The sequence below is a fragment of the Chrysemys picta genome, chromosome 12, assembly GCF_011386835.1.
Source record: "Chrysemys picta bellii isolate R12L10 chromosome 12, ASM1138683v2, whole genome shotgun sequence".
Classification (NCBI taxonomy): domain Eukaryota; kingdom Metazoa; phylum Chordata; order Testudines; family Emydidae; genus Chrysemys; species Chrysemys picta.
The window spans coordinates 11,852,721-11,867,857 of record NC_088802.1 but is presented as its reverse complement, the minus strand read 5'-3'; the positions used below and the strand labels follow the sequence as shown (position 1 = coordinate 11,867,857).

Sequence of the window (15,137 nt, the reverse complement as noted above, 5' to 3'; positions counted from 1 at the left end):
CTAGGCATCTGCTTGTTTAGCTGGTACCTAGAGCTGCCCCTGGTGGTGGGGGAGGCATTGGGTTATTGCCCTGGGGGAGCTGCTGGGGGAGGGAGGAGATTTACCTGCTCACAAACAATTTTAACAGTTCTAAAGCTTCAACTTTTGGAATATCAGTGTCTAGTGTCATTAAATACACCTCTACCCCGATATAACGCTGTCCTTGGGAGCCAAAAAATCTTACCGTGTTATAGGTGAAACCGTGTTATATTGAACTTGCTTTGATCCACTGGAGTGCGCAGCCCCGTCCCCCCGGAGCACTGCTTTACCGCATTATATCCAAATTCGTGTTATAGCCGGTGGCGTTATATCGAGGTAGCAGTGTAGTTCTGGTCTGACCAAAATATTGGCTGATCCCCCATAATTTCCCACAATCGTGAAAATTTTAATTGGAATGAAATGCTTAAAACCCAGATTGTTGTGCAACTGTGAAAGTTTAAATCAATAAATATAAAAATTGCCTAAAATAAACATTGTCAAAATTATATGTTATAAAAAAAAATTCTGCCAAGCCTGACTATTCCGCCTTAAACACACAGCTCCTGCAGGCTCATCCTCACAGGAGGACGCCTCAGTGACCCTCCACACCAGCACAGGGGCTGATTGCAGGCAAGGAGCTCCTTTGGGTTTTAATTACAGGCTAATTTCACTGAAAGTTACCTGTCACAGGTGTGACTGTACATTTTTTCCTAAAGCCTCCAGGGGTGAAATTGGCTGTGTGGTTCCTGCTCAGGAAACAGCATGAGTCACTTTCAGAAAAGGAAACACCCCCTTGGTGCTGCAGGTGGGGCATAGTGTGAATTCAGGAAATTGAAACTAACCCTGATCCACTGCCCAGAGGGAGCCATGGCTGCAGAGAACCCCGTGGAAAGTCTCCAGGAGGAAGCTACATGTCCCGTCTGTCAGGAGTATTTCACAGAACCTGTCACTCTGGAGTGTGGGCACAATTTCTGCCGAGCCTGCATCAGCCAATGCTGGGAGGGATCCGATATAGCCGCCTCCTGCCCTCAGTGCAGAGAAACTGTGCAACAGAGAAATCTCAGGCCCAACAGGCAGCTGGCAAATATCATAGAAATCGCCAAGCGGCTGAGTTTACAAGCAGCAAAAGGAGCAGGAGGGGATGGGGTGTGTGAGACACACCAGGAGGCTCTGAAACTGTTCTGTGAAGAGGATGAAACCCCCATCTGTGTGGTGTGCGACAGATCCCGGGCTCACCGCACTCACACAGTGGTTCCCATAGAGGAGGCTGCCCAAGAGTACAAGGTAGGGAATTGCTGTCAAATGTAATGGGTTAACTTTTGGGTTTTAATTACAGGCTAATTTCACTGAAAGTTGCCTGTCATGGGTGTGACTCATCACTCAGCTCTGTAAAGTCTTCATTGTAAGAGAGATGCTTTAAGGAAATTAATGATCTGGCAGTGTGGCAACAGAGGTAAAATATCAAATTTTGAAAGCAGGATCTACACCCCCCCAGAAGCCCCGCTCACTCCATACCCCCCCTCCATTGCTTGCTCTCCCCCACTCACTTTCACCAGTCTGGGGCAGGAGGTTGGGATTCAGGTGGGGGTGTGGGTTCTGGGCTGCGGCCGAGGGGTTTGCAGTCTGGGAGAGGGCTCTGGGCTGAGCCTGGGGCAGGGGGTTGGGGTGCAGGAGGGGGCTTCTGGCTGGGGCAGAGTGTTGGGGTGCAGAAAAGGGTACAGGGTGCTGGCTCTGGGAGGAGGGTCAGGGCTGGGACAGCGGGTTATGGTGCAGGAGGGGGTATGGGATGCTGGCTCCAGCTGGGCGGCACTGACTTACCTCGGGCGGGTCATAGGCGGCAGTGCAGTAGTGCTAAGGCAGGCTCCCTGCCTGTCCCAACCCTATGCCACTCCTGGAAGGGGCCAATGTGCCCCTGTGGCGGGCATGTGGCTCTGTGCACTGCCCCTCTCTGCAGGAACCACTCCCACAGCTCCCATTATCCACAGTTCCCCATTTCCGGCCAATGGGAGCTGCGGGGGTGGTGCTTGCAGGCAGGAGCCATGTGAAGAGAACCCTGCCCTCACCCCAGGCTGCGGGGGCATGTTGGCCACTTCTGGGAGTGCCATATGGCTGGGGCAGGCAGGGAGCAGCGGGCAATCCTGCTGCACCGCCGGAGATCGCGATCGACTAGGAGAATCTCCAGGATCGATCAGTAGATCGCAATCAACTGGTAGATGACCACTGGTCTAGCTAGATAAAAGATGGGAAGGGAAACTGAGGCATAAAACAGGGCAACGAGTTGCCCACAGTCACCCAGCATGTCAGTGACAGAGCTTAGCATAGAACCCAGATCTCCTCAGACCCAGTCCAAGACCCGAACCACTTTGCCATGCTGACATCTGAGCATCAGTCCCACCCAGTGATGAAGTGTGTCCGTTAGGAGGGAGAGAAACCTTTAATCCCAGGCCCAGTAGGGAGAGGTTTGTCGCTGGGATTCTGAACGCCCGTGTCGCTCCATGAGGGATTAAACTCAGATGCTGCCAGCCTGCACTAGAGGAGATCACTGGGCTAAACACTGTGTGGGATCCTGAGCACCTTCAGTACTCACAAAACGGCTCCAGAGAGCTCAGGTCCATGCCAAGTACCACTGGGATTACACTGGGGTGTAGCAAAACCAACCACAGGCTGGAGCTGACCGGTGCCAGTTTGACCTGTTCTGTTGTGTACGTGGGCAAGGACCAGCCAAAGTGGTTCCATTAGTCCCACCAGGCAGCCTTTTGAAATCTCCCAGAATGCACTGCTTCCGGGATCTTTACCAGGGAATGGAACCATGGGGAATCTGCCCAGGGGGCATTGTCATGGAAAGGGTTTAGGACAACACTGGGGCAAACCCCAACCCGTTCTTTATACAAATCTGCATCATGTCTAATTAGGGTGGTCACTGAGGCATCCCCAGAACATAGGACATGCCCATTCCTGCCTGCATGGGCTCGTCCTCACCAGTATCAGTCACCCTGTGTTGGCCCACCACTGCTTTTTTTCAGTGTGCCACCCACCTGCATCATTCTGTATGAAGGTGCCATGCCCTCCGGTGTCCTCCTGCATCCTCAGTCTCCTCCTCTCCCTTTTGCAGCAGACAAAGCCACGTCCAGTGCTGGGTCCCTACCGGACAGGGATAGTGCTCCACAACACTGGGACTGCGCAGCTTCAAACCAGATGTATGGCCTCCCGGCATCTCATGGGGTTTGCCCTGCTGCTTAGACCAGCACAGCCCAACCAGTGCAGTCCCTGGGGCTTCAGGGCTGAAATCCTAGCCCATATTGAAACCCTGGTGGCTTCTGGGATTTGGATCACTTTGTTTGTTAAACCTTCTACAAAACAGGGTTATTGATTCACCCCCATGTGACTTTGGTGCCCTGGTTATGCGCTGTACCACTAATCAGTTCACAAATACCAGTAAAGCTTGCTTATAATTGAGATCTCTAATTACTAAAAACACTGAACCGGAATTGGTAATGAGTCTGAATGTGACACACTCCCAGTCTCCATTAATGAGGTTTCATCTCCTTGGTGGTCCTGATGTCACAAAGTGATTAGAACCACAGTCGTTTTGGGTGGAAAAACACCCACTTCCAAGCACCTCTCAACTATCCAGATGAAACCTCCCAAATCATTTCTGTTTCTCCAGGAAAGAATCCAGTCCCATTTGAAGACTCTGAGGGAAGAGAGAGAAAAGCTGCTGGGATCTAAAGCGACTGGAGAGGGGAAGAGCCGGGAGTATCTGGTAGGTGCCTGTTGTTATGAACCAGAAGGGACTGGCAGTGGAAGGTCTGTTTGGAGGCAGACTCCTGTGTGGCCGTGGTGAACATGGGCTTATATGTGTGTTTCTCCATTGGATTGCTGAGTTTGATTCATGTGTAGACAAGCCCTAAGCTTCCCTTTCAATTGGTGAATCTAGCCCTTGTGGCTTGCTCAAAAATCCTCCCCAAGTGAACTGAATGTCCCCGTGAAGTGCTGTCCCCTGTGTCTAGACATTTTGTGCATTTTTAAAACGTTTGTTTCTTTTAACTCCCCTGGTGTCTCTGTCAGTGTAGTGCTGAGTCCTGCCTCCTGCTGCTCTGGGTCTGAATTTCCACAAACCATAAAGAACAATATGCTGACCATGACCGACAGAGAAACATCCCTTTCAGAGGGATATAGGGGCCAAAGGGGAAGGTGTGAGAGAATCCCCTGCCTATTACCCACAGGTCGAATGAAATGTCAGAAATCTTAGTATTTTCAAAGAAAATCAGCCTCCTGCACACTCAGCTCTTCATGAAAGGACCCCGGGCTCCATCCATGTCCCTGACCAGCCCTTGCCCTATTTTCATACAGAAACAAACACAAACCGAGAGGCAGAAGATTGTGTCTGAATTTCAGCAACTGCGGCAGTTCCTGGAGGAACAAGAGCAACTCCTGCTGGCCCAGCTGGAGAAGCTGGACGAGGAGATTGTGAGGATCCAGAATGAAAATGTCAGTAAACTCTCCGAGCAGGTTTCCCGTCTCAGTGAGCTGATCAGTGAGCTGGAGGGGAAGTGTCAGAAGCCAGTGAGTGAATTCCTGCAGGTGAGACTGAGTGAGAAACACAGATGGGAGCTCCAAGGCAGCCAGCTCCCCCCCTCAGTGCCGGCTGCCGGCTGCCCTGCCGATCAATTCCTCCCCCTCCCTCCAGCGCCACCTGCCTATTTGCGATCAGCTGTTCGACTGGGTGCAGCAGTTGCTGGGATGGAGGGGGAGGACTGGGGAGGGAGTGTGCCCACAAGAGGAGGTGGGGAAGAGGCAGGGTGGGGTGGAGTAGGAGCGAGAAGAGTTGGGCTGGGGTGTGGCATTGGGGGAAGGTTTGGAGTGGGGGTGGGGGGTAGGGTTGAGCACCCCCAGGGACAATTGGAAACCAGCATCAGTCATTAGAAACATGCCAGATCCCCACACAGGGAAGGGAGGGCTCCTGAATCATAAGCACAGGAATCCAGCTGTCGGAGACCATGGTGTAACTCGGCATGTGCATTGCTGACATGTGAATAACTATTTACTCTTTGCAGAGTCACAGACACAGAGATATGAGAGATGGAAAAGCCCCATTAGTTCAGGGAATCCATGGCCCTGGGACCAGGGCAAGGCCTCTTTTGCCCCATTCTTCCTAAATCCTTTCCCTGGCACCCCCTGTTTGTGTCAGATGGGACTGAGGCTTGGTCTACACTAACCCCCCAAATCGAACTAAGGTACGCAACTTCAGTTACGTGAATAACGTAGCTGAAGTTCGAAGTACCTTAGTTCGATCTTACCTCGGTCCACACGTGGCAGGCAGGCTCCCCCGTCGACTCCGCGGTACTCCTCTCATCTAGCTGGAGTACCGCAGTCGACGGCGAGCACTTCCGGGTTCGACTTATCGCGTCCAGACAAGACGCAATAAGTCGAACCCAGAAGTTCGATTGCCTGCCGCCGAACTAGCGGCTGGGTATAGACGTACCCTGAGATTCTTTTCTCTCTCTCTCCTCTAGGATGTCAGAAGCACCTTGAGCAGGTACATGGCTCTCTCATTCCCCCTCACACTTCACAACGCTGGGAAAGAGCTTGGTGGTGATGTTAGCACTGCATCTCCAGAGGGCTCTACAGCCAAATGTGTGGGGAAGGTCACATGTTGGATTTAAATCTCTCTGATCAACTTCATCCTGAGGTCCTCACACTTGCACAGAAGACTCTGGAATTCTCCGTTCAGTGGGAAAGATTGACCTCAAGTATTTCCTAGAGATGTCACATCCCCGGGGGGACGGGCTGACTCAGGATTGTGGGGATGGAATATGGGCCTGTCACTGCTGGAGCCCTGGTCACCATTCAGCCCAGGCCAGCAGCCTGTGTGGAATGAGCTGGGGAGAGGGAAGTTGGTGTCTCAGTCTAGTTCCTAGTGGTCAGATTTCTATAGCACTTCACCCAGGAACTTCCTGTCCCTCAGAGCATGGAGGCCAAGGAGTGAATTGGCCATGGAGACTCAATTCCCCCTTTATCCGCAGAGCTGATCTCTCCAGGCCAGAGTTGAAGAATATTAATGGTCCTTTGAGGGGAACATTTCATGGCCATGGCCTGTGTTGCACCTGTTCTGAGGCTGGGAGAAGTTGAGGAATTCTAACTCCAGGCCCATTAGAGCAGCAACTCACTAGCCAAAATTTATAATGAGTGACTCAATGAAATATAATCACATGAAATTGTTTCTCTCCAGGTTTGAGAAGAGGAAGTTTGAGCAGCCAGGGGAGATTTCTCCTGAACTGGAAGAGCAAGTCAGCGATTTCTCCAAGAAAACTATTGTGCTATCGGAGACTCTGAGGAAGGTCAAAGGTACCTAAAATGCATCTAGGAATGGAAATTGGGGTGAGCCGCTGAGACTGTGGGAAGAGAATGGTGCTGGTCAATTGGTTCACACTTAGATGATGCTTCTATTTAATTGTTGGGTGAGAATGCCAGACACTTGGCGTCCAAGACAATCAGATGGATTAATTCAAACCTTTATTTCTACCAAAAGCCTGCCTTGCCATGACAATTACTGTAAAGTAAGAAATGACTCAAAGACTTTAAGGCCAGAAGTGACCATCACAGTCATCCAGTCTGACCTCCTGCACATTGCAGGCCACAGAATCTCACCCACACACTCCTGCAATTGACCCCAACCTCTGGCCAAGTTACTGAAGTCCTTAAATGATGATTTAAAAACTTCAAGTGTAACAGGTTGAGCACTCACTGGCGAGGCATGTCCTGATGGTCAGTCCAGGAATTAGCTCTCCAGCTCAAGAGCGTCCACTGCTGGCCAGTGTTTCTCCTGCCTCAGGCCCCCCATATCAGTCCTGGACCCCAGTGCCCCTTATCTTGGGGTTCTGCCCAAAGCAGTACCCCCACATTCTGGGTATCCCCTCCCAGGGGAACCCCAAGCCTCTATACCCAGCTTGCCTCAGTAGCTAGTGCCAGTCATCATCTAGCCCCCTTTCTCTGGGGCAGCCTGCAGTCCACAATGTCCACTCATCATTGGCAAGGGGGTTGGACCTGCTGCCTTTCTAGCCCCAGCTGCCTCCCTGCAGCCTAAGTACCATCCCTGACCCTTTGCAAGGCCTCAGCCTGGGGACTTGCTGGGCCAGAACTCCCCATCTCTGCCTGGCCTGGCCTGCCCCAGCGCTGCCCTGTGTAAGGTACTCTGTACTCCCAGGAAGCCCTGCAGTAAGACTCTTGCCTGTCTACCTTCCAGCCCTTTTATCAGGGCCAGCTGTGGCCTAATTGGGTGTGGCCCCAGCTGTGGCTGCCTCCCTAATCAGCTGACCTCAGCTGCTTTTCACCTTTTACCTCCTTTTATCCCAGGAACAGGGTAACTGCCCCACTACACAAGTTACTGAGAATCCACCATTGACTCTAGTTTAAAAGCAACTGACCTGTGCCCTATGCTGCAGAGGAAGGCAGGGAAAAATGTCCCAGGCTCTCTGTCAATCTGACTTGGGGGGAAATTACTTCCCCACCCCAAATATGGTGGTCAGTTTGATACCGAGCATTTTGGCAAGACCCAACAGCCAGACACATGGCAAAGAACTCTCTATAGCTCAGAGCCCTCCCCGTCTACTGCCCCATCACCAGCCATGGGGCACATTTCTCAAAGGCGGATCCAGCCCATCACTGTGCTCGGGTCCGGTTTGCAGCTAGTCTGGGCCAAATGGGCTGTGGGGAAGGAGAGAGCCCCTCCCCCACGGTGAGGGATCCCTCCAGCACAGGAGCCTCTTGTGCCTCCTCCACAGCTGCAGGCAGAAGGCGTGTTCCTGAGAGGGCTGGGAATGGGGTGGGGGGGGTGAGGGCGGGTGGAAGAGGAAGGGGGTGGATGGGGGAGAGAGAGACGTGGGCAGTGCAAAGCTGGGCCTCGGACATTCTGCACAGTGGCCAAAACGCACAGGGGCCCATTGTCATCGGGATGTAACTCTGGCTGCTTCAGAACTTCCTCAGCCTGTGCCAAGGTCTGCACCGGCCCCTGCAGCCACTGAACAGCAGAGTCACAAATGGCCCCTCCCCTCTCTCCTTTCGCCGGTACAGGGGTGAATCTGGCCCATTGAGCCAACCTTCCCCCGCCTCAATTTCCACATTTATAAAATGGTTTTACTATTATTTCTATTTCTGCCTATGGAGGACAAGGCCCCGTCGTCCTTCTCTCTGTAGAGACGCTGAGTAAACAGACCCAACAGCTCACAGTTAGAGCCACGATTTAGGAAACTCTCAACATCCCGTTAGTGTCAAAGGGACAAAAGTGGGTAAAGTTACTTTTATGCCAGTCTTTGTACGATCTGGGTCTAGGTTACAACAAAAGGCAGTAAGTGAACGAGACAAACCAACCAGAGTCTGAAGGGTGGGAGGGGATGGTGAGGGAAAAGTAAATCTCACTTACAGATTGTCCTGGGATGGTTGTGAAGCTGCAAGGATGCTGGCTCCATTGCTGAGAGATGCCTGACTGAGAGGGAAATGGGTTTCAGACCTTTTTATATTAAATACCTGAGTGTGTCTCTGGGCCTCTCTGTCTGTTTCTCTGTCATAATTATAAAACAGTTTCAGAGTGGGGATGCTGTTATAAATATGAAAGTCTGAAATCTCGCCTCTCTTCTCCTTTCTCCCTCCAGACACTCTGCCCTCTGAATTGGAGAGAAAAAGGGGAGAATCATTTGGAGCACACAGACAGGGTGAGTTTGCAGGTGAAGATTGCCTTTAAATTATGAGAAAATTCTAGTGAAAACATCTTCATGAGATTGTAGCTAAAGTTACCAACCAAACTGACAGCAACAATGACACTCATAGTCCCAAAAATAACACATTAAATGGTAAGGAGATCCAAGGGCCAATGTTTCCCCCCCTCCCCCCACTTTTAAAAGTGGGATAACTAGGACACTTTTCAACATGGGCATAGTTTGGGGGGAGAGGGCCATGTTGCCCCACAAACTGCAAGTATTGGGCAGATGTGAAGCATCGCAGGTAGTATCTGTGCTCTTTGGGCAGGGAAGATGATCAGCTTCTTTCTGTGTAGTGCAGCCTGTGCCCGTGGCACCAACCTCTCCCTGGTGCTGGCCTCCCTCAGTGGCTCCACCCCTGCTCCTCTTTCCCTGAGGCCCTGCCCCCTGGCCAGGTCAGAAGCCAGAACCGGGACACCAGCCAGGGAGCCCAGACTGCACTAGGGAGCCCTGGCGCACCCCAGGGAGCGGGGACATGGGCCGGGAGCTGCTCTCAGAACCCCAGACCTTTGTCCAGGGCAAGTGGAGTGTCAGGGGGTCTTCATAGTGGGCAAGTCTCACATCCTGGCCAGGGGGCAGGGCCTCGGGCAGGGCCACGGAGGGGCGGGGCCACACAAACAGCCCTGACACCACCCTTAGTGCTCAGTTCATGCCCATTCTGATGAACAGAAACACTCTTAACTGATCAGAGGGGTAGCCGTGTAAGTCTGAATCTGTAAAAAGCAACAGACGGTCCTGTGGCACCTTTAAGACTAACAGAAGTGGGCATTCAACCACGAAAGCTTATGCTCCAATACTTCTGTTAGTCTTAAAGGTGCCACAGGACCCTCTGTTACTCTAAACTGAGTTGCACCCGAACAGAGCTCTGTGCCACATCCCTCTGCTTCACCCGGTGCAGGGAGTCTCCTCTTCACTCTTCTCCAACATCCTGCGTTTCCTTTGGGCAGGGCTGGACTCTTCCATTGGAGCTGCTCCCTGCTTCCTGGATTGGGGAGATGCTCTTCCTGTGATGCCAGCAGCTCCTCCCTTCTCTCTGGGCTGGGGATGGGGCTACCCCACCCAATGCAACCTCCCGCTCTCTGGTCTTAAGCAGCTCTTCCCCAACGCTGCACCTTCCTCTCTGTTCCCTGGCCTGGGAGTGGAGGCTGCATTAGGGGAGGGAGCTTTCCTCGTTGTGGGGGAGGTTAAAGCTGCTATCTGCCTGCCTCTTCTGCTCCCTCCTCTACAAAAGCTTCTAGCACCTTCTCGGCTGTGTCTCTGCCACTATGAATGGGGCAGCACCAGGAGCAGGATCTGGGAGCTGCTGAAGCCTCTGTGATAAATGAAGCAAAGAGTCCTGTGGCACCTTATAGACTGACAGACGTATTGGAGCATGAGCTTTCGTGGGTGAATACCCACTTCTTTGGCTGCATGTGGGTATTCACCCACGAAAGCTCATGCTCCAATACATCTGTTAGTCTATAAGGTGCCACAGGACACTCTGCTGCTTTTACAGATCCAGACTAACATGGCTACCCCTCTGATACTGTGATAAATGAGAAACTAATGAAGTGGGACCCATTACAAAGACTGAGGAGCTGCAGTGACGTCTCTGCTCAGTCTACCAGAGGCAGCTCCCTGGGATCCAGGCCTGTCCCAGCCAGAACAGGGCTGCTGGGGAGTGTGAGAAATGGTCCCAGCCTCCCCCGGGGCCAAGGTCTGCCTCTAACACTCTGATTCTCTCTCCCCAGTGAATGTGACTCTGGATCCAGACACGGCTCATCCCCAACTCGTCCTGTCTGAGGATGGGAAAAGTGTGAGCTGGGGAGACACACGGCAGCAACTGCACAACAACCCTGAGAGATTTAACACTATTCTGTGTGTGCTGGGCTGTGAGGGATTCACCTCGGGGAGACATTGGTGGGAGGTGGAGGTGGGGGATGGGGGAGGCTGGGCTGTCGGAGTGGCCAAAGAGTCTGTGAGGAGGAAGGGACAGATCAGCCGTAGCCCTGAGGAGGGGATCTGGGCTGTGCAGTGGGGCGGGGGTCAGTTTCAGACTCTCACCTCCCCGGTGACCCCCCTGCCCCTGAGCCGGGTCCCCAGCAGGATCCGGGTTTGTCTGGACTGTGACCGGGGGCAGGTGACACTTATCGATGCTGGTGACGAGGCCCCGATCTTCACTTTCCCGCCGGGCTCCGTCCCTGGGGAGAGAATCCGGCCCTGGCTCTGGGTGTGGAGATCCCGGCTCAGCCTGTGTCCCTGAGACACGCAGCAGAGGGGGGAACAGGAAATCAGCCTCTCTAGCCTCATGGGCCCCAGTCTCTATGACCTTGGAGGACTCCCATCTACCGAGCCCCTGGCTCCTCATCTCTTTGATCCCTGGAAGCTCCTCCACCTCCCTCTCTTCAGCCCCAGGGATGGGAGGGGGAACAACCCCTGGGGCTGTAGGAGGGGCAGGGGGCAGAACTAACAGCCGGGCTGGGGACAGGCAGAGGTGTGGGTGGCGAGGACACAGCATGAATCAATCAGGTTTGGGAAGGTGGTGGCGAAGCAACAGCAGCAACAGCGTTTTGTACAGTTCTAAAACAACAAGGAGTACTTCTAGCACCTTAGAGACTAACAAATGTATTTGGGCATAAGCTTTCATGGACTAAAGCCCACTTCATCAGATGCATCGAATGGAACATATATTTCGACCTTTAAAGTCTGTTACTGAGTGTCCACGGAGGTTGAAGTGTTCTCCGACTGGTTTTTGAATGCTATAATTCTTGATGTCTGATTTGTATCCATTTATTCTTTTGCATAGGGACTGTCCGGTTTGTCCAGTGTACATAGCAGAGGGGCATTGCTGGGACCTGATGGCATATATCATATTGGTAGATGTGCAGGTGAATGAGCCCCTGATGGAGTAGCTGATGTGGATAGGTCCTATGATGGTGTCCCTGAATAGATATGTGGACAGAGTTGGCAATGGGGTTTGTTGCAGGGATGGGTTCCTGGGTTAGTGTTTTTGTTGTGTGATGTGTGCTTGCTGGTGAGTATTTGCTTCAGGTTGGGGGGGCTGTCTGTAAGCGAGGACTGGCCTGTCTCCCAAGGTCTGTGAGAGTGAGGGATCATCCTTCAGGATAGGCTGTAGATCTTTGAAGATGCACTGGAGAGGTTTTAATTAGGGGCTGAAAGTGACAGCTAGTGGCTGTAGACTGCATTTGCTCCACTCCCTCAGACAGAGACAAACACCCGTTGCCAACTCTGTCCACATATCTATTCAAGGGACACCATCATAGGATCTAACCACATCATCCACTCCATCAGGGGCTAATTCACCTGCGTATCTACCATGTACATTGGCCAAACCAGACAGTCTCTAAGCAAAAGTGGCAATTTTTCAGCAAAAAACTTCAAAAACAGACTCAAATGAGAAACTGCAGAACTGGAATTAATTTGCAAACTGGACATCATCGAATTAGGCCTCAATAAAGACTGGGAATGGATGGCTCACTACAAGAACTAAAAAACTAATTTCCCCATGCTAGTTTGCCCCTACTGTGACTTACACCTTCTTGTTAACTGTTTGAAATGAGCCACCCTCATTACCACAACAAAAGTGATTTTTCATCCTGTTGATAAAAGCCCACTTTAATTGATTTGTCTCAGCCTCCCACTGGGTAAGACAACTCCCATCTTTTCAAGTAATGTTATATTATATATATATATATATATCTTCCTACTGTATTTTCCACTCCAAATATCTGATGAAGTGGTTTTACCCCACGAAAAATTTTTTGGGCATAACCTGTTAGTCTCTAAGGTGCCACAAAGACTCCTTGTTGTTTTTGCTGATACAGACTAACACGGCTGCCACTCTGAAACCTTGTACAGATCTGTGTCCTTCGATCTCATTGGGGTCTCCCAGCCCGGGATCAGCAAGAGGGGAAGGGATAAAATCAGGGAAAGAAGAGAGCAGCTAAGGGGGATGATCTGTGACAGGGAGGAGAGACACAGGGAAATAAACAGGGATGGAAAGTGAGGGCTAGAACAATAATGAATAGAAAAGGACATTATGGAAGGAAAGGGGACATGAGCGGGAAGGAGAGATTCATTACATGTTACTGAAAGTGAGACACTAACTCATGAATTCCTGAGATTGATTCCAAGGCATTGGTGCTATTGTAGTGCCATAAAGAAAATTGTTCTCAGTAGCTGAGGAATCTCCTTCCCATATGCTGTGGTTATTAAAGCTCCTTCTCTGCTCCTTTTACTTTCCTGCTTTCCACCTACTTACTGTAAATAAAACATTACAAATAATTCTTCTTGTTTCTTCCACTTTAATGTTCCAGCTGCAGTTCTTGTGGGCAGTGTCATGAGATTTGCTTCCCAACCTGGTTGTGTCCCCCCAGCCCCACAGGGAATACCGTGCCCAGGAGGAGAGTTTGGGTTTTACTGTGCTGTGTCACGATCCAGCCTTTACTCTTTCTCTGAACTGTACACAGCCATGTCAATCAGGAGTTGCTCAGCTGTGCTCTGCGGAGAGGTGACTGGTTGCACAGGGGGCAATCCATGAAGGGACTCAAGTGTTGCAATGCTGAGCATCACAGTAAATATTTTTTAGACAGCAAGAAAATAACAGAAACAGCAGCACTGTGACCCTCAGAGCTGAGTCAGGTGCATAAAGTCCCTAGACAATGCATGGGCATCACAGGCACCTTATAGTGCGATTCAGAAAAAACAGCTCACTAGGCAGGGAGCCAGCTAAGCTAGACAAGGGGAGATGCTGACAAGGGGAGGGCTGTCCTGAGCCCTTCCCCCCTCACAGACAGGTGCCTAAATCAGGGCTGCAGAGGCACATCTATCTCTGCTTAGGAACCCACAGATGGGAACCCAGCACCTGGAGTTTCTTGCTGGACTGAGGTAGGCACCTGCCTCGCTCCACACAAAATGTGTGTGTGGGGGGGAGGAGGTTTTCGTGATGTCACCCACCTTATAACTTTTACCCGCTCTGTGGTTAGAGCACTCAGCTGGCATGTGGGACAGTCAAGTTCAGTCCTCCCATCACACTGTCTAGAGTAGCTCACGAATGTGAGTACCAACCTCAGGGAAAACAGTTACAAACCAAGGCACAAACCCCATGCTGGTTGTGAGTTCTGTATTTAGATTTCATGACCAGGTATCAAATGTGAACCCCTCAATCAGTATATCAGCCTGAACATGGTGTCACAGACAGTCCCCTTGAGTACTCCTGTCTATCTGGCTGTTTTTCTGCCTCCTCCCCTGCTGCATCTCCCTGCCCCTCCTGGTGGGGCTTCCACATTCCCAGCAGCAGAGTCAGGGAAGCTTCTGCACACAGTTTCTACGGTTAAAGCCACCAGCTGCTCTATCCTGGCCAAAGAGAACGGTGGAAGACGTGGAACAGGACACAGCCTCTCCCCAGACCCAGAAAAGCCATGAACAGAAACCTTCCCATCCCAAGCCAAAGGGACCAGGAGGTGGGAGCACTTATGGGAGAGCCTCTCCCTCACCCAGAGACAGGAAAGAGCCCCCCTCAGCCCAAGGCAAAGGGATGTGGCAGCTCTGATGGGGTGACCTCTCCATTCATGTCTTTGAATTTAATATTTCACACATGTAGAAATAGTCACCAGAACCCACTTGGTCAGAGTTAAGGGTGTTTGGATGCTGGGCACTGAGAAGGTTTCTGTCGGGGCCGGCTCTAGGCACCAGGAAAGCAAGCAGATGCTTGGGCGGCACATTTGCAGGCAGGGCCGGCTGTAGTTTTTTTGCTGCCCCAAGCAAAAAAAATTTTGGCTGTCACCCCTGCTTTTTTTGGCTTTTACACATGTTTGCACTTTGCCGTTTTGTTTTGACTGTTTAAAATTTTTAAAAAATGAAAACAGAGAATTTGTAGTTAGTGAAATAAAACAATTTCCTACTAGTGTAATTTTAACATTAAATTTTAACAAAAAGGGCTGGTCTACGGAGGGGGCGGGGGGGTCGATCCAAGATACGCAACTTCAGCTACACGAATAGCGTAGCTGAAGTCGATGTATCTTGGATCGAATTACCTGGGGTCCACATGGCACGGGATTGATGGCCGCGGCTCCCCCGTTGACTGCACTACTGCCGCTCGCTCTGCTGGAGTTCCGGAGTCGACGGTGAGCGCGTTTGGGGATCGATATATCGCGTCTTAACGAGACACGATATATCGATCCCGGATAAATCGATTGCTACCCGCTGATACGGCGGGTAGTGAAGACGTACCCAAACACAGTTACAAACAATTTCAGTTCAACTATACACTGTAATGAAAAAGGTTAGTGTCTTCCAGTTTCTCATAAATTAAAAGAATGTATATGAACTAAATTTTTCTGGTTTTTATACTTGCACAGTCTT

The 15,137-nt window shown here is 51.2% G+C and overlaps 2 protein-coding genes across 3 annotated transcripts in view; both read left to right on the top strand.

Moving 5' to 3' along the window:
- LOC101932048 (tripartite motif-containing protein 10-like) overlaps positions 1–4,959 on the top strand; it is a 57,797-nt gene extending 52,838 nt beyond the window's left edge. For both annotated transcript variants that reach the window (XM_065564664.1, XM_065564663.1), the window contains exon 4: positions 4,372–4,959. In XM_065564664.1, the coding sequence (XP_065420736.1) occupies positions 4,372–4,944 (573 nt within the window). In that variant the 3' untranslated portion in view covers positions 4,945–4,959. The remainder of the gene's footprint in view (positions 1–4,371) is intronic.
- A 337-nt stretch (positions 4,960–5,296) lies between these two features.
- On the top strand, positions 5,297–13,058 carry LOC135974970 (E3 ubiquitin-protein ligase TRIM15-like). The gene is made up of 3 exons (XM_065564674.1): positions 5,297–6,366; positions 8,670–8,729; positions 10,505–13,058. Exons 1-3 carry the CDS (start codon positions 6,204–6,206, stop codon positions 11,014–11,016), a joined length of 735 nt encoding a protein of 244 aa, XP_065420746.1. The 5' UTR covers positions 5,297–6,203; the 3' UTR covers positions 11,017–13,058.
- The last annotated feature ends 2,079 nt before the right edge of the window (positions 13,059–15,137 follow it).